Raw genomic sequence first — 20,051 nt, forward strand, 5'->3', positions numbered from 1 at the left:
CATGAATAGCAACTCGCAATGCAACAAATTGTACCATAACAGATTTTTCCAATGATTGCATTCAAATTCTTGTTGAAAATTCAAAATTTACTGCTAAATTTCACTATCGATAAAATTACTATCTGAACGTTTCTAGAGTTCTTTTTTTTTAAATCAAATGAGGATTAATTTGTTGTTTTACCTATTACTGCATTTTTCTGGTAACACTACCATTATATTTTCTAGAGAGTGCTGAACAAAAGGAAATCAGAATTTGTAAATATAGAAAAACAAATCATCAAAAAGATTCCTTCGGATTATTGGGTATTTAAAAAGACACTTTGCAAATATTTATTTATTAAAACAGAAATACAAATTTATAAATGATAAATTTTACAAAATCAATCCAACAACATTGAAAATACAGCAAGCTGGTATAAGTATAGTGAATAAATATAAAGCATAAATAAACATGGTTTTTATTTGTTTACATATATACATTCTAGCAATAAGAATAATTTCCTAATCTAGTATCAAGAGATCTACGTAATATCCACATAATTTACATTGAATTTATTGGAGGCAATAAATTCACATTTTCCAGTTCTAAAGCTGTATGCAAACGTTCACAATCACAATTTTCAAAAATTATTTATTGTTTTGCACACTCAATTCCTACCTGCAGAATCAAAAAGCGATGCAATCAAAAAAGTGATTCCTCAGTAACAAAATATAAAATAGCTGAGAGCAGACTGAGTTTGCGATATTATTTGTTCACTCATCATTTGATTGCATACTCTTCTCATCGATGTCATTTTATTCATACAACAGTGTATAGGATCGTTTATACCTAATGTGCCAAACAGTAAAAATATCACAATACTAAAAGAGCTGACAGATAAATAAAATATAAAAATATATCACCTATACCACAAACAAGCTTTTCGTTACAAGTCCTTATCTGGCATTTCCTCTCTTGAATATTAAAAAAAGCTATAAATCTTTTCAAACTAAAGCAGTGAAAAATCAATGATGTAAAATGTCCAATCTACTTTAGAGAAGTTGTTGTTTCAAGGCCCAGATAGAATTATTTGGTCATATTTGATATCATTAACTTTTTTAACATATCATCAACATAAAAAGAGTTATTTCGCAAAGAAAGGATATCAGATCCATTGTTGAAAAAATTTTTTTCCACTACCATGTTGTATCGAGCTTCATTCATTCAACTTCTTCATGAAAATAAAATTATCTATGATAAAATACCATTTAGACAGTGTTTCCTATGAGATGTATATTTCTATCAAAAATAAAAATTGAACGTTTAAATACGCGATTTATCTGTTTCCTTGAAACAATCGTTATCACTATTTCAAATAAAAATGATCACACTTACAGAAAAATACTGGAATTGGACTTTTGCTGCTGGAGAATTTGCCACGCTGAACTTTTTATAACATTTAAAGAACAACTATTGTCCTTTTGGTCATCAGGAAAAGTTTTGGGTTACATAAGATTCACAGTTTACATAAAAATAGCTTGAGAAAGTGGACAAAATGAAAAAGTGCAAAGCATTTGAGACATTTTCAATAACATTTACAAATAATATCAATATTAGCAACCTCGTTTCAATAATCTCCAATTTTCCTTGTTCAAAGAGGAATTATTTAAAATTATTTAATCTAACAAAAATGCTACCAACACATTGCAAATTGATAAACTGTCTTAGAAAGCAGACTAGAAATATATTGGCACTCCAAGTCACTTCAATATGACTCAGTCTTGCAATTTACATTGGACTTCAATTATAAAATATTCCAGGAATATACCTCTCTACATGTACTCACTAATAATGAAATTAATGTAACTGTTTGACAGATGTAAAGTAACATATTAACAGATACAGCTTGTCGAATCCAGGCAGAGACTTGAGAAGTATTTCTCTCTCTCTCACTGTCTTCTAACAAACGCAGGTCTAGTGGGCGAGGCCATAACGGAATTCAGAAAGCTCTTCTTACATTTGACAAACTATACAAATGAATACAGTAATGTCCTGATAAAATAATTATAATATTTTTGAATCAACCAGTTTAGGGAAGTGACTCGCACAATCACTAGAACTCCCCCTTCAGTCACGTGTGTACATGGTCAATTATAATTTATTACTTGAGAAATTAAATTCGAGATCAACAAAATAATAAATAAATAGGTCAAAATAAGAAACCTTACCAAACTTGATCCTTCAAAGTCCAACTCGCAAATAATTGAGCAAAAGTAACAACAATACAGAAAAATAGGGATCACATTATTCACCTCTTGATTCATTCATATAGTGGTTGTAGGTTTTTTTGCAGCAGAAAATGTGCACCCAAAAAAGTTGCCAGGGGTGACAATTACAATATTACAATTCATATGAGTCTTTGATATTGATTCTCTGTCGATCCAAGATATGGCGCGGTTGTAGGTTTTCTTGCATCAGCAAATGTGCACACAAAAAAGTTGCCTAGGGTGACAATTACGATATTACAATTCATATGAGTGTTTGATATTGATTCTCTGTCGATCCAAGAGATGGCGCAGTTGTAGGTTTTATTGCAGCAGCAAATGTTCACCCAAAAAAGTTGCCTGGGGTGACAATTACGATATTAACGTATTCCAAAAACACTTTATTGTGAGATTTTCACTAAATTGTTTTACAAAAACGCAACACGTGTTTCGCCATACAATGGCTTCATCTGGCGTGTCTTTCCCGCCAGATGAAGCCATTGTATGGCGAAACACGTGTTGCGTTTTTGGAATACGTTAGTTATGGATTTTCATCAAGTATCGGCCGATTCCATCATATAATTACGATATTACAATTCATATGAGTGTTTGATATTGATTCTCTGTCGATCCAACAGATGGCGTCTTTGAAAGGCGAGAAGGCATCGTCCTTATCTACTTCTGCTTGTCCTTCAGGGTCTGTTGCATTTGTGGTTCAGCCTAACACCTCTGATGCGACCTTTGTTGGGTCGAAACAGCGCTGTCTGGTGTTGAATACTTAAAAGCTTTGTGTTTGGGCTCTAGTTTATAACTAGTCAGGAATAAGTATCGACAAATATTTAGATCTTTATGAACGACAAAATTAAATGAATAAATAAGTCAATGACGAATAGGACATTTACTTTGAGAAAAGAAGATTAGTAATGAAGCAGCAACTTGAGGTCAACAAATCTTGTTTCCACAAAAAGTAACTTGCATCTAATGAAACATTGAGATTCGTAAGACTAACTTGAATAAAATCAAATTTACACAAGTCTGTAACAAAAAAGCTTCCTGGATGTTTTCAATTGATTTCTATTTATTTAGGTGTTCTGAAAACTAAAAAAAAGCTCGCAAGAATTCATTTTGTAGGCTTATGTAGAACAATGCAAGCACATTTGATTCCACATTGATGGTTTCTGAGATGAGGTCTTTCATTTTTGTGGGTTTCCTTCCTCCATATAATAACCCATTTATTATTTTCAGCATCCAACTAACCAAGAATGTTAATATTCGTTCACCAAAAAATGCATGGAGCATTTACTTGAGGCTCAATTAACTCAACTCATGAAACAAAATATATGTTTTATATTGGAGTAACAGTTTAAAAACTGTCCTTACAAACCTATAAAAAAATTATTTATCTGATGTGTAGATTTGAAACTTGAAGAAGTATAGGAATAATTTAAATTGGTCTTTCTAAAATCTTCGCAAAATATGAGGAAAGGATCAACTTTGGTTTCGTACGAACATTATTGTCTGTTTACACCTTTTACAAAAATAGCTGGGGTTTCTAAGCACCAATAACTTAACACCTAAAACACTACCATCATACAGTTACATTCGCAATTTTTGCTACATTCACAAATGTGAACATATCAAACGTATTTCATTCAATTTCTAAACTTCTGAGAGCCTTCACTGAATTTCAATAAATTCAATAATGGACAGAGTAGCTCCGCTACGTTCTCGTTGATAATTGAAATGGATATATAACATTTACTATGCTAACACAACAACCCATTTAAGGTTTTACTGAACATTGTTCATACATTTTGTTTATAAAAGTATCATTTAGCAATTTGAAATACAATGGACAAATGTAAAAATACAAATTACACTGTATCATCACACATTTAACAACGGTCAGTGAACATCCTACCCATTTTAATAATAGCAAAAAGGCCTCTCCAAAATTCAACAACGATAAGTGATGAAACATCAATTAATAGAGGCTGTGGTAGCGAATTGTGCGTGGTTTGTAATTCAAAAAGCGATTAAACCATAACAAAAGCCTCCTTACCACAAAATAGGAATGGGTATTGATCAATCATTGTCTGAACAATGTCTTCTAAGTAAGGACGCATCTGTTCAAATCTTCCCATATCACTGAATTCGATAGGTAGCAGCGTAGGCCACCAACATATTGCTAAATTTTTACTGTCCATACTGTTCAACTTGGAATTCTCAGTGACTTTCACAAAGTGCTGGAATATGAATTTCAAAACTTGGAAATTTATAGGAGGCAGCTTGTCCAACATACTTCTGAGCGCCAATAAACGACAGCTACGATCGTTCTTAACTTCTATGTTCCCGCTGGTCGTGACCATGGGCTTCATTCTGGTGCCGGCTATTTCCTCCATTTCAGTCATCACATCAGGATCGAATAGCGGCGGCAACCTTTTGGAAACGAAATCTTTCAAAGCTGTGGCAACAGCATTAACAGGAATGTCCAGTTCGTGAATGTCAACGTTGGAATCTTCTTCAAATTTATTGAAGAGTAAATCGACATGTGCCCTATTGCCAGGAACCCTATAGATCCCTTCGGAGTCCAACCCTTCGCTTTCGATGAACTTCACACATTTCTCCATGAAACTAGGGACATAGTTTTTATCGGATTGAATGTAATCTGCCAATTTCGAAGAAGCGCCGCTTGTCGGTGCCGTTTTCTGTTTGGACTTCAACTGCTTCTTCTTGTCTCTTTCTTCAGCAAGCTTCCTGAGTTTTTCTTCTTTCAATCTACGCTTCTCTAGCTTTGAATCGTCCTTCGCTTTTTGCTTCTCACGTTTCCTCAAGAGTTTCTCCATATCAGATTCCTTCATCTTCGGCAAAACACCAAACATTGGGGAGTTATTGTCTCGCGGAGAAGAAACGTCCAAGCTAGACTCTTCGTCGTGAATCAACCCTTGCGTATGGTATAAATCCAAGGAGTTCAGCTGAATATTGAAATGAGAATTCGGCACATCCGGTATTCTCCTTTTCAAACTTAGAGAGCGCTTTTGCTGGGAAAATCTCAAGCGAATGTCGGCGGCACTCTGGGGTAGGAACGGTTCAGCTTCACTGACTTCGGACGAGTCAGAGTTTGATTCAGTCACTATGTTAGCCTTATCAACATCGGGATCTAAGACGGGGGTGTGTGCAGAGGGTAGGGTAAACGAGCCGAGTTGCGGGACGCGAGGAGGCTGCACTGGAATGGCCGTTCTTTTCTTTCTCTGCCTCTTGTGAGTTCCGCTCTTTCTACTGACTTTCGAATAGATCTCGCTGGCTCGCTGCCTTCTTTCCAGACTGCTCCACTCGCTATCAGTGTCCGAGTACGAAGGTTGGCCCTTTTCTCGCCTCTGTCTTATTTTAGTCTTCCCACTGATCGCGTCTTGTACCATGGTGTACATATACTCGGGGCTATGCCCCTGATACATATTGTGAACAAGATCCTTCACTTGCGCATACTCACAACCTAAATCGACGGCTTCGGGAGTAGCAAGCGGAGCGTTCCCGAAATTCGAAGAAGTCATATCGACGCCGCTAACATTCATTCTAGCGATGGCTTCGGTGACAGCTGAATAGTTTTTCATATTCAGTTTTCCAGGCTGCTTCAAAGTTTGCGAAACGCCCTTTGACCTAGATTTCGAGACGGGAGCATGCCGACGACCCGTGGTGAAGGCGTGCTGGTGATAATTATTCCACGCGCTGCCAGGAATTGACATTGGGTGATCTCCGTAAGTCATATCGTCCAAACTAGTTTGAGAAGTCGAAAGAAGTTGCTTTTTGCCGTGTCTAGGATTTAGAATGTTATCTGGAGGTGCTGGTTCGGGCGGGGTTGCCGGTGGAGGGTACACATGGAACCCTGAATGCACATTGCGCTTCTTATCGCTACCCTCACTTCCGTACATGTAAATACTGGAAAACTTGTCGCTGTGATCGCTCGAACTGAGTCTTTCTTCTGGACCGCTCAGCTCGAAGTTTTCGCTTTCACTTCCGTCATTCAATTTAAGATAATAGCTCTCGTGTCGTGGTGGCGGCATTGGATGGCTGTGTCTTTGACTCTTCGACCTTTCTAGAGTACCTTCGCCACTGTCCAAGCCCGAAGGCTCTTCCATGTTGAAGGCTTGCTCAATTTCCGGTTTCTTTTCCCAAACCTCCTTGAAGAATGGAGTGAAGAAAGCTGTTTTGTGTTGCATAGACGATACCGACGTCATGAAATGTGCGTGCAATCGATCCGCAGTTGAATTACCTTCAGTTATCAACATTTGACTCAGATCATCATTGAAGAATGCTGTGGCTCCGCCATCATCCGTTACAGCCAGGATCTGTATTGGAAGGTTAGGAATGTTCATCGAAAACGCATTCAAAGTTGCTAGAGACGCCTTTCTCTTGGTCGAATAAACCAAAATGAAGCCGTGGACAAGCTCATCTCGGAACGCATTTGCGCCGTGAAACGATGAAATAATCACCTCAACTTTCCTTTTAGAGTCGCCCAGAAAAGTTTCAAGAATGATACTGTGAGCAGACGACAGGAAACAGAACTGGTGCGAAAGGAGGGGTCCCAAAACACTCTCAACAGAGTAAGGATCCCACAAAACATGCACATGATTATCCGAATATCAGGCTCGATACATTCTATTACAGACTGATTTATATTTAGAAAACCGGCACGGTGATGTATGCTTTGTACCAGTTGATGAAGGGCGTCAGAAACTAGTTGTTGATCAGCCACTTGATCTAGGCAAATGTCCATAAAAGGGCACTGCAAACTGTCAGCCAAGTTTTGCCCATCTTCTCTCAATCTCAAAATTTCTTTTTCGTCGATGGAAGAGTCCTGTAGAAACATCAAAACAATAGGCAAACCTTGGAACGGTAATTTGTCTTCTTGTTCCAAGTTAGATAATAGTTTTTTCTCCAAACTTTCTCTTATATATTCGAAGGATTCGGCGTTGGAGTATACGCAAAAACTACCGTGTGGAATAAAATCAGACGTTCTGAACGAATTATGAGGTAAACTAACATCTCCGCTGATGATCCTGTAGTCCAAATTATAAAATTGGCAGTCGATTTCATATTCATCGTCGTCGCACTGCGTTCTTATCTTGGCAGCAAAATTCTCAGCCAAGTTATTGAAACCCAGGATTAGCAAGTTCAGTTGATTGTTGTCCGAACTTATCAGCCATTGATTACTATGATTCCACGAAGTGGGTCGGTGTGCTTTGGTGGCCAAAATGCGTTCAATCAACGCATCTTGGCAGTTAGGAAATGCCGGACAGTGTTCTCTGATCGGGTAATGTATGAAACCCAAATGCTGGAAGAGTGTAAGCTTCCGATCCTGGTCAAGCCTATCTAGAATCTTGTATCTGAAATCATCCTGAAGAACATCCGTGATCTCTTTGATGTCGTCTTGGGTAATTGTCCCCGTAGGTGCTATACTCTTGAAATGATAGAATAGGTCGGCATGCTCCAGAAGGAGTTCTTGGAAATTATGTTTGGCATTTTCAATCAGTTCCCTCTGATGCGCATCATATATCTGTTGGCAGTCATGTTCGGAGAGGGCCTCGAAGCACTCCCTTCCCATGAATAAAACTCTGACTTCTGATAAATGTTTACCAGGAGTCACGTAACCTGTATCTTCAAGTAACTGTTTGAACTGCTTCTTATACTCCAATCTCTTCTGTTCTTGCTGCAGTAAATTGATATGGTTTTTAAAAACTGTTTCTGCTTCGCTAGTATCCAATACATCAAAAGGTATGCGAGTTTCTTCGTTATCTTCCCCTAAACACTCCGACCACGGCAAATCTTCGGGCCTTTCAAAGAAATACTGCGAGAAGTTAGGATGGGTTTTGAGATACTGCTGGATCGACGGCCAATCCATATCAGTGAAGGTGTTGAAGCCCGGAATAAATTCATGCAGTACATCTGGCAGCATCTCCATGTAATGTGCTATCTGTTTGGCCATCTGTTCGTCTTTGAGTTTTTTAATGTGTCTCCGGAACAACCTCTGCGTTCCGTCTAACCCGAACAGTTGCACAAAGTGGCTCCATTCTTTATGAGAGTTCAGTTTTTTTACCGTCTGAGACCATAATGCGTGGTAATCAGTCACATGGACTCTGATTAACCTCATGAAAGCCTCACTTGCAGCATCCATGATTTCCTTTCGTGTCATGGCTGCTTCCATGTAGGAAGGGATTTTCGACCTCACTTTAGTTTTGTCAATCATCTGGGCGAGTAACATGAAACAGATGTCGATATTGACGCTATCATGAGCAGAAGACTCTACCAGCGGAATGCTATTTTTATACTCATTCCTTGATATCAGTTTGTGAGCTTCACGGACGTAAATGTCATTGGCATCGTCGTTTTTGGTCGTAACAAACACAATCGGTTTTTTAGATTTGATGAGATTGTTCAGTATGGCTGCTACAAATTCTACTTGTTTTTCTATACTCCTACTTGGCACAATACTAACATCAAAAACGCATATGAAGCCTTCAATACTCAACTTTCCGTCAGGCAAAACTCTCTGTTCGTACTCTTTTTCGATACCTAATTGGTTCTTACATATGTACATCAATTTTTCAGCCGACGTTATCTTGGTTGAAGCACAGCGTTTCACATACGGCTCCATTTTTCCTCCTTTGAAAGGTTGAAAAGAGGCATCGTCGATGAACTCAGTTTGCTCAATAACGCTAAACTGATAATCGACTCCTTCCTCGGAAGTCTTGATAATTTCCCCCCAATATAAAAAATGATCATTATTGACTACACGACCGCTGAAGTCAGTCTGACTCAACACCGAAATGTGATCAACATTATAATCTTCGGCGTGGGGTCTCATAAAGCGGTTACAGAAGCAAGATTTACCTACACCAGCATGTCCTTTGTCTTTCTCTACTCCTGACAAACCAACAACAGAAACATTGATGCTTCTTATTGTGTCTCCTTTACGCGCCATTTTGTGATGTTGAAAGTAAACGGCTGTAACAAAGAAAATTTATTCACTTATTCAGTCAAATGTATTGCCACTTTTCATAGAAAATCACAAGAAAGAAAGAAACCTTTTTGACTAACAAACAGCATATTCTTGTTGAGGAAATTGTATTCAATTCAGTTTATGGTCTCAAGAAACAGTAAATGCTAACTACAAAGTATAATAAAATAACAGAAATAAAACATTTTACAATAAACAACTGACATATTTTGAAAAAATAATAATAATGAAATGCAGTGAAATATGAAATTGTTTTCACAAAGTACGAGTTGAAAACGAATTCAAGTATAATAGGAAAAATGCAAACTATGAAACCCGATACTGCTCCACTACAACGTCTGCACGTTTCGAAAATTAACGAATTGAGGTTCTGCCTCACCCACCATACTCCCCAGACCTCGCGCCAACTGACTAACATCTTTTCAAGCACTTCGATAACTTTCTCACCAATTTTTGCCAAACTGGACTAGACAAAAACGGCGGTAAATATTCGTTTTGAGAGCACCCAGCGATTTTGAAAAAATTTTTGAGTGTACTTACGTATTTCGATGCGTAGATTTCGAATCCGAAATAAAAAAGCAGCGCTCTCCATTATTTACAAAGTTACGGCCATTCAAAGTTCAGAAAAGGGCAACTTTTCAGCCTTTTTCTTTCACAAGATAAACTATTTAAAAACAAGCATTTATTCACTAGGTCACCTTCACACCTTATTCCTTCTCAATTGACACTTTTCGATTCAACAATCAACATTTTTCTTATAAAAAACTCAATTCAAAAACGAATGCTCCTTCTGGCGACATTCTTCTGTTTCTAGGTTAGTTACTAGTGACATTTCAGAAAAAAGCAGTTGGTATTTGCCGCCGCCTACTATTCCAAATTCGTAGATTATCTTAATACACCACCAAAAACCAATTTACGGTCTAAAGAATGAAGGCAAAAAACATTTGAATTACTTTAGGATTATTGACAGCATCAGTCGTACCAACTATGTCATTAACCTTAAAAACGTAAAATACAGAGATATATAACCAAAAAGCAGCCCCGTACATTTTTTAACATTTTTATTGGAAAAATGTTGATTGTTGAAGTGAAAAGTATCAAGGAAGGAGAAAAAAGGTGTAAAGGCGACCTATTGAACAAATGCTTGTGTGTATGAATAGTTTTTCTTGTAAAAAGGAAGGCTGAAAAGTCGCCCTTTTCTGAACCTTGAAGGGCCGTGACTTTGTAAATAAGGGAGAGCGCCGCTTTTTCATTTCGGATTCGTAATCTACACATCAAAATACGTAAGTGCACTCAAAATTTTTTTCAAAATCGCCGGGTGCCCTCAAAAAAAATTACCAAAACGGCCTTCGTCGACTTCATCAAATCCCGAGAACGCGATTTTTATGCTCACGGAATTAATCAAAGCGCCTGACTTTCGCTTTTCTCAGGCCGAGTGGGCTGTAGTCGAAAACTGAGGGGTTCATCATAGCCTGCCAGAATGGTGTCTGCAACACCTTGTTCTACCGCAGTCGTGTGATGGGTAGAGGTTTCTTACACAAGGTGCAGGGTCTGCCGCAAGGCGTCCCAGACCCTAATGCACTTGCTATCGGCATGTCCAGCATATGCGGTCTCGGCCTATATCCATCGACATAACGCGGCCCTAAGCGTGCTTTATTTCCACCTACGGCATTCTTACGGTATTGACGAGACACCGGTGTCGCTCTACGCTCCGGGGGATATTGCATCAGTTGTGGGGAACGAGAAGTACCGAATTTTTTTGAACTAATGGTTCTCCACCCTCAGACTCATACAAGCTAATAAGCTTGATGTAGTCCTTCTCGACCACCAGAGCAGGACGATATCTGTCGTGAAGATTCCAGCTCATGGCGAGACAAATAACGTTCGAAAAAAAGGGGAAAAACGGATAAAATATCGAGATTTTCTCTTCAAACTTCGCAGACTCCATCCAGACCACTCCATCAAGATGGTTGTGCTGATTATTGGAGTCCTTGGTGGAATTATGCCATCTCTACTCTCGAATCTCAAAATCATACCGACTTGCCGCACTAAGGCAGGAATCTTAGTCGGACAGATGCAAAAGGCTGTCATTCTTGGCTCACTGCGCTTGCTCAGGGCACATGATTCTGGGAGCCAATGATCACTTATCCCACGGTGTGGGGAGTGGTCATGGGTTGATAATGCTGGCGTGAACTCCTGAATGTATCGGGGCTACGGGGGATAGAGCCTGTCCAGCGTGAACTTAGGTTGAAAAAAATGATGAAAATAAAACTTTCATTTCCTTATGAAACGATTAAATAAAGTCGTATAGGATATATCACAAACAGATAGAAAAAGATACATGTTGTATGATTTCAATATTCAGTTGTTCTACTTCCTATTGTATATTTGTTAAACATTACTCTAAGTAGGTTGTGACATATGACACTTGGAGATGCCATAATAATTTTATAAAAAAGTCGTTAGTAATAAAGACTATCATATAAAATTGGCGCTGTCCACCTGTGTGCGTTGTTGTTATGGTGTTTTCTATGAATAAACAGATGGCACCGCAATGGACAGTCCGTCAAGTCCTGTGGTGGCAAAATTTTTCATGAAAAAATTCGAACAATGTATCTTAGAGCGAGCGGCCATGAAACGACATTCCAGACTGATTTACGCTGATGATAAGTTCATGGTATGGCAGTATAGTTAAAAGCAACTAAACGAATTTGCTTTCTTATCAAATCATTTAATTCAAACAATAGGAACGAAGCCACGCCCAAAACCAATGGAATGAATTGTGAGACTCATACCAATTCTATGCTCGGAGAATAACCAGAACATTTCGTCCGTAATCTCATGATTGATGTCTACCGCAGTCATAGCCAAAAAGTCAGACATAAAAACCTACAGACCAACAGGCCTCCTAATCGAGCATTATGAATGGTTGAATCTGTCAGAGTTGTGTGAAGCAATGTTCTAAATGTGGCAAGTATCATGAGAATTGTGTCGTTTTGTCAGCTGATGACTCAGATAATCGTTAGTGCCCTTATGGCTGATAAACAAAGAAATGGTTGTTATTTTCAAGACTCTGAACATGACTAATGCATATCTGTTATCATTGATCCTGATTCCCAAATGTACCTTGAATATATTTGGGTTTTTTGTATATGTTGAAGCCTCAGGCTATATTACTTAGAGTAAGACCTACTGACAATGTTTTGAAAAGTGTTTCATTCTGTTTTTAATTGAGACAAAAGGTGACATTTTTTGTAGTAGTTAGTCTATTACTTCAATTACCATTTGAATTTGTTGTTTCGGATAGTTGTTATCATTCAATTCTCCCTAGGCAACGCTGCAATACTAGCACCTACTTAACTATTCAAATACAATAATCAATTCTGATAACAAGACATAAAGTGGAAATCACTCAAAACATCCATAATTAAATAATAGCGAATAGAAAACGAATTTCGGATCATCAGTAGAGAGATCAGGATTAAAATTGTCAAAAGATATTTTGAAATCAAACAGTGAATATTGAATGGAACAAGATTAGATACAGTGTACAGTAAATACATGTGGTTTACTTATTCTGATAAAAACTGAAATATTAGCTGAAGTACTGCAGTTGAAAAGTTTAGTCTTTGACAAAAGGTTGATAGTGAATCAGTGGATCTTGTCATCACATTCATTTCATAAATTTCAATTCCGGAAGTGCATTTTCAACCATTATCACTGCATTTCGTTCAGTATAAATTGTTTTTTGTCCTGGAAAGAACTCCTATCTCGTTGCCCTTTTTATTTGCCTAAAAAAAGTTCCAAGTATAAAAACATAGGACACAGAAAACAATAGGCCAGGAGTAGTAGTCAAAAGTGATACACTTTCGACACCAAGGAACCATGCAATGCTTCAAGTGTGATACAAAGTGCAATAAAGAGGATTCTTGTCAATGTGATGGATGTCACACAAGAATGCACTTCATATGTGCTGAGCTTACCTCTTCTGAAATCAGATGTATGCAGCTAAAAAATAAAAGAGTATTGAAATATTTTTGCAAGGACTGTGAGGAAGGGCTTAGACTATTGCCAATTATGAAAAAACAAATTGTAACTCTCGAACAAAAGGTGAATGAGCTTGTTGACAAACTCACTACACTTGAGCACGCCAAAGCATCTCCGGTTCAACAAACTGATTTCGATTCAGTGGTCTATGAACTGGAAGAACGCAGAAGAAGATCCAGCAACATAATGATGTACAACATCTCTGAGTCCAATGCAGCTACAACTAAAGCCAAAATCGATGATGATAATTCTAAAGTCAACGATATATTACATGGCTTAGATCCACAGTTACATATCAAAAAAATATTTCGTGTTGGCAAGAACACTAACACCTCTCGGCCAATAAAAGTTGTTCTAGACAGTAGTGACGATGCTTTATTCATTCTTCGGAATAAAATTAAATTAACCTCTCCAGAAATTAAAATCGGTTCTGATTTAACTCTTCATCAGAGAAACTACCTTAGAAATCTTCGACAACAGCTCAACGATAGGAAGGAAAAAGGAGAAAACAATCTGACCATCCGATACTTACAGGGAATGCCGAAAATTGTTTCCATAATCATAAGTATTTATGTACACCTTTATAAAAACATATTTGTATATTGAGTGCTGCCCGTTAGTTGAATAAATAAATAAATAAATAAATAGAATGATTGCCAATGAACCGCGCCCTAAGAGACATAAGCTAAAAGAATCGGCATACATTTTTATATTTGAAGAGAACTGTATTTTATAGAGCTCTTCAGAAATGAATCATACTTAGCAACATGTCTTGATAAAATATGTGGATAGTGGCGAAATTGCAACTAACTAACCAACAGCAACAGAGGACATCTTGTATTCCATCGAATGTTCTAGAAAACAATCAACACGTCGACATATTTCACATTTCAAAACTCCTTTGACATCTGTCAAGAATATGTGCAAATGAAGTGAACTGAAGAATAAACTGCAATATGTTAAGATCTGTACAATTTGTTAGCCCTTTTTCATAGTCAAAATTATCAAAATAGACAAGTTACTGGACATTGACACAAAAAATGTTTTTCACAAGCAAATTAAATTTCACAGACAATAGTTTTGCGTTCCTTCAAAAACATGCAGAGGCCCACCTAAAGATCTCACAGTAAGTATTTGATACCCAATAACCAACATTTGCTCCATATAGCTAAAATGGTATTCAATCCTGACAAGGTGAAATAAGCCTCAGTGATATGACAGCAACCTGATAAGCTTTGGATATTTTCAACAACTGTGTATAAAAATGTAGCTACCAAAATGGAGATCACTTGGCAAACTAGATAATTATTCAATTTTTAAATGATATAACTATTACATAAAACAACCAGTTTTGGGAATTAGTTTTGAGATAACACTTGTTTTTTAGAGCTTTTGTTGATTACAGGTTTCAGAAAACATCATTTAAGACTAATTAATAAGGCAGGCCTGAAATGAAATGTAGTAGTTGCTACCTCACAATCCTTTTCATCTTCCTGACATGTAGGACATAAAAAATGGAACTGTATTTTAAATGACTTATGGGTGTAATGAATTGTTTAGTTTTTTTTCCAAACACATTCATTTTCCACATTTGTGTAATCATATACTTAATACGCCAAAGTAAATGCGACATATTTCTGCATCTCATTGTGACAAATATAATTTAAAAGTTCAATTTGACATTCATCAAATTAGTAAATAAAGGATGATTATGATATAGAGCCAATTAACATTTTATTTCAATACACCCGCACATAAATATGTACTTGTACTTACTTTGATGGCGATTACAAGTAATGGAAAACCAAAAATATTTTCATATCGACCGTGGGAAATCAGACAATTAGATTATCCACACTCTCAGACCATTGGAATATCGTTTACAGTAAAATTCCTATGAACCATTATCTTCCATGACAAGTTTTAAATTTTTTCAACACTGCACATAACTGAATTACTGGTAATCAAATATGATAACTATAAGAGCAATTTTAGTTTCAATACAATTCTAACAGAGGTGACCAATTACAACATCCTCCAATTCAATTGTAAGCTATAAAATTTTCGACCACCCACCGCCTTAAAGAAGCCATTACCCATTATATTAACATGACACATGACAAGTGACAAAACGATGACACTACAATGGACAAATGTCAGAAGTTATTTTGGTCTGTTCGTTTGTTAACTTGTATCCAGCGAACAAAACTAGTACGTTGCTTGAAACTATGATAAATTGCAACTCGGAAGAAAGCTGTGGCGATATTAATAAACACATAGTTTGCTTTTGATACCTTTTGGGGCTTGATTGATCTTGATCTGAAATTCTCAAGAGTGAACAAAATATCATTGTCGACAAAAAACACCATTGATAAGAATATTGAGAATTCTTGAGAATTTCAAATTACTGAATCATCTATTTGAGGGAACTATTAGCACAAGATGGCGGTACCAAGCTATAGGAATATGAAAGAAATTATTTGAGTGGCATTTCGGGTTAAAATTTTAACGAAATATTACGTTTGTCGTTCAGCTGTTGATATCGCAAACTGTGTTATGAAGGTATTTTAACACTTATTAATAGATGATGCTGAAATATCGCAAATGTGGGCAAATCATGTGAATGGGTAGAATATCATCTACAATTTCCAAAATGTAAGTTTAACCGAAACATTCTAGATGTAATATCATGATAAAGTGTTATTGAATCCATAATGTGGCGAAAATAACATTCTAGACGTGTATATTCATTGGAAGTTGGATGGCAACATTTACATTTTTATTCTGAGTGGCAACCGTTTTGATAACTGTCATAATTTGAGATTTGGGGTTATCTTTTTGTTACTTGTCAAAAGTCTTGTAGGTGTTTGTTTATTGAAAATGGTCAAGTTGTACTGTATTAGTATTTTATACAAGGGCCCTACTTCAGCTACATGGTTAAAATCTGCATTCGAATTGCAAACATTTAATTTTTTCCAAAGAGGGTCAGTCCAAGAGTTTATGACTTTTTTTTGTAAAACCATCGTGGAAAGAACCATACCTGCTTCTAGACAGTCAGTAAAGGAAGGAGGTAATAATTCGAGGTTTTCTGTTTTTCATTATCAATATTCCTAATAATTTTTTAGAATATCTGTGTAATGTGTATGTCCGTTCAGATAATTTGGCTGGGGTCGTAATATCGGACCATGAGTATCCATCCAGGGTATCACACACTTTAATAACAAAGCTTTTAGACGAGTTTGCAGAAAGAATATCACCTGCAAATTGGCCTAACCTTCAAGAGAAAGATGTGGCATTTCCACAAGTTACTACTTATTTAGCAAAATACCAAAACCCTCGAGAGGCTGATGCATTAACTAAAATACAAGAAGACTTAGATGAAACTAAAATAATTTTAGTAAGTGACATTGTTCATAATTTTTTAAAAGTCTAGTATTTCAGTATAATCAAGTAGGTCAGGGAACCAATTAGTTAAGACTGAGTTACTTAGTTATATATATATATATATATATATATATATATATATATATATATATATATATATATATATATATATATATATATATATATATATATATATATATATATATATATATATATATATATATATATATTATATATATATATATATATATATATTACTTATATATAAATATGACCTGGTTATGTTCAAAAGACTAGCCATTCATATATACGTCGAGGAGGGTGTCATAATTGGATTAGTTTCATAGTGAGGGTCTAACTAGACCCTCAAGATTCAGTGCTCATCTCGGTAGAGAAAGAAATTTTATGGTTCTAAATAAAATATCCATAAATTCGAATGGAATATTTATTGAAGATCATAAGTGATCAACATAGTTATTACCAAATTCATAGATCCCAATGTCTCACATAAAGGAATATTGAGATTTGACAAAAAGAGGTAACACGTATTGTGACGAGTGAAGATTCTATTGTATATCAAAACACATGTCCCAATTTTGTAAGCTTTCAAGTGGAAATCCCACATTAAAGTCTAATTTGTTTTGATTTTTCAGCATAATACAATTCAGGCGGTGTTGGAAAGAGGGGAGAAGTTGGATGATTTGGTATCTAAATCAGAAGGATTGAGCATGCAGTCGAAGGCTTTTTATAAAACGGCAAAGAAAACAAATAGTTGTTGTACATTTAGTTAAGTAATGTTATTTATTGTCATTCCAAATATGCCTGTTATGATGTGTTGATGGACGTATAAATATTTTATATGTTTTTTGTAAATGTGTTGAAGCAATGTATCGTGGCCAGAATATACATATATTATGTCAAAAAATGAATAAATGTTGAACAATATATAGAATATGAAACTCGTGAAATGAAAAAGATATTTTTAAGTGATTCCCTTTTACTTTAGATTATAAGTGAGAGATACTATTTGTGAAATAGTATACCTCTTTTATCGGATATCTCCAGTTGAATTATTCCATCGCTACTACAGAATTCTTCTACTCTTGGGAAAACTCAAAGCACATGGTTGAAGTTTGACGTAAAACAAACACGGTCAATATCAAATAATTATGATGGAAGAATAATCTAATTATGATTTTTGGATAATATGCTGAGCAATTTTGATGATTCTTCAAACCGAAGTTTTGAGGATCGTATCCAAGGGTCGGCTCTGGCTGCTTGGATACGGCTCTGGCTGCTGTCCAAAGTGATGTCACATTGCCAACATACCAAAGGGTATCATATTCTCCATTGGACAAAAAGAGTTTGAAGAATTTTCGCCTTTGCCGTATAAGAAGGCAACGAGAGAGAGTGACAAGTCAAAAACTAATATGATTTTAAACAGTAATTAAAGTAATCACATAAAGTTTTTGAATCTGATTCAAATGATGTACGGAGAGCCTACATACATACATATATATATATATATATATATATATATATATATATATATATATATATATATATATATATATAATCTAGAAAGGTTAATGCAGTCAAGCTGATGGAAAATAATTCCATGAAAATCAATAAATAAATAGATAAGTACTCTTTGATCACTCCCATATTGATTTCAATTTAAGAGCCACTGGTAGACAGCTGTTTCAGCCTATTGGGCATCGTCAGTACCGGGCAGGCGGTCCTCGATTGGAGACAAAATGAGAAAAACCAAGAAAGTACTTGATAATAATAATATATATATATATATATAACTTTGGTGCAGTAGCAATCTTAACCATTGTGAAGCAGATATTAAAGATGCCCTTTCATATCACTAGAAGTATGTAAATTGAAGATATGTATCTATGATCAGTGATGAGATGATATTCAAAAATACTCTCCAGAAATTCCTGTGTAAAATATTTGTTGACGGAAATAATCTGTTATTGTAAAGTTTGAAAGATGATGATAGATCGAAAGTGGAAGGTAAGCAGTTTCCATGATTAAATCGTGTGATATTTGTATAGGAAAGAAAATTAGGTTGTTTAAATAGTTTTTTTCCGTTTTTATGAGTTTATTTTAAACTGTAATATCTCAGTAATATTTATTCAGTTCAATCGAAATACGCGTCATTTGAAGCAGTGCGCTTTTGCCAACGTAACACAAGTTGATAAATCTCGTCAGCATAAAAATTGGCTGCTCAGAATTCAATAAAGTCTTCGAAAGCTTTGAAACTTTTGCAATTTTTCATTTTCAACAGAGAATCCAACCAAAATTAAATTATAAAGGGTTGTTTCTATTCTAAAAAATCCCAAAGGCAAGGGTATAAAACTAAAAAGCCTGAAAAACGATGTCTACCTAGAACTTTGGTGTTCCTTTAAAAATAAACATGTTTGTAGCTACTTCCCGTGTAACCACTATTAATGTATTTTATGTTGGTCGTTCCCTTGATATAAGTCTATAGGAGGTCCCTAACCTCCTGTAGACAGCTATTTGTTTAAGTATTGTAAAATGTTTTGATAGGCTTATAAAGAAATACCACTGACTACTTGGTTTTTCAGAATGTAACAAGTAATTAGGTACTTATTTGTTCACAAACAGTTCATGCTAAAAAAACTACAATTTACGGTTACCCATGTAGGCAATAATATATTATTAATTCCAGTTTCGCTATTGAGAAACCATGAAATACGCTGCCTATTCAAAAAGTAATCGTCGCAAAACGTCGTCCTTTCATGGGTCTCTTCAATCTTGGAAACAGGTAAAAGTAGCAGGGGGCAAATCTGGTGAATACGATGGCTGAAGCATGATTACGGTGTTGTTTTTGGCAGGTGCATTATCGTGATGCAAAAGTCACGAATTGTTTTTTCACAATACCAGACGTTTTATTCGTATTGCAAGCGGCGCATAATTTCAACATAATACTCCTTATTGAACGTACGATGTGGCAAGAACTCCTGATGCATTATGCCACGGTAATCGAAGAAAACAGTGCGACAGCGATATATAACTAGTTCAAAGTATCCCAAATGGTATAGTTCCTTTCTGATTCAACTTATTGAAAAAAAAAACTCCTTATTCAAGATATTCAAAAAAACTAAATTGGACTGTGATTACAAAGAATACTCCAAGATGCGCAAGGAAACCAAGTATCAGATATAGATAAATGTTACCTGCTATATCTATCTAATACAGAAAATATGATCCCTACTAACATACAATATTTTTGGTCATTTTTCAACTCATTGAGGAAAGATAACTACTGTCATGACATATAATGGGTTGAACTTTGACACCACTAAAACTATTGCCGATGCTTTTG

General features: G+C 35.9%; 2 protein-coding genes across 2 annotated transcripts; one reads left to right on the forward strand and one right to left on the reverse strand.

Moving 5' to 3' along the window:
- Positions 1 to 321: 321 nt before the first annotated feature.
- RhoGAPp190 (Rho GTPase-activating protein 190) lies at positions 322 to 15,431 on the reverse strand. The gene is given in 3 exon segments (XM_023169801.2): positions 322 to 6,856; positions 6,859 to 9,246; positions 15,083 to 15,431. Coding segments are annotated over 2 exon segments (4,941 nt in total). The 5' UTR covers positions 9,224 to 9,246; positions 15,083 to 15,431; the 3' UTR covers positions 322 to 4,280.
- Positions 15,432 to 16,131: 700 nt separating this feature from the next.
- Ykt6 (YKT6 v-SNARE homolog) lies at positions 16,132 to 17,665 on the forward strand. Its single transcript, XM_074174901.1, has 3 exons — positions 16,132 to 16,376; positions 16,432 to 16,703; positions 17,344 to 17,665. The coding sequence occupies exons 1-3, from the start codon at positions 16,187 to 16,189 to the stop codon at positions 17,479 to 17,481; spliced, it is 600 nt and encodes a 199-aa protein (XP_074031002.1). The 5' UTR covers positions 16,132 to 16,186; the 3' UTR covers positions 17,482 to 17,665.
- The last annotated feature ends 2,386 nt before the right edge of the window (positions 17,666 to 20,051 follow it).

This window comes from Leptinotarsa decemlineata, unplaced genomic scaffold (assembly GCF_025532065.1).
Source record: "Leptinotarsa decemlineata unplaced genomic scaffold, Ldec_3_MD MMD2_tig00000882_RagTag_RagTag, whole genome shotgun sequence".
Taxonomy (NCBI): domain Eukaryota; kingdom Metazoa; phylum Arthropoda; class Insecta; order Coleoptera; family Chrysomelidae; genus Leptinotarsa; species Leptinotarsa decemlineata.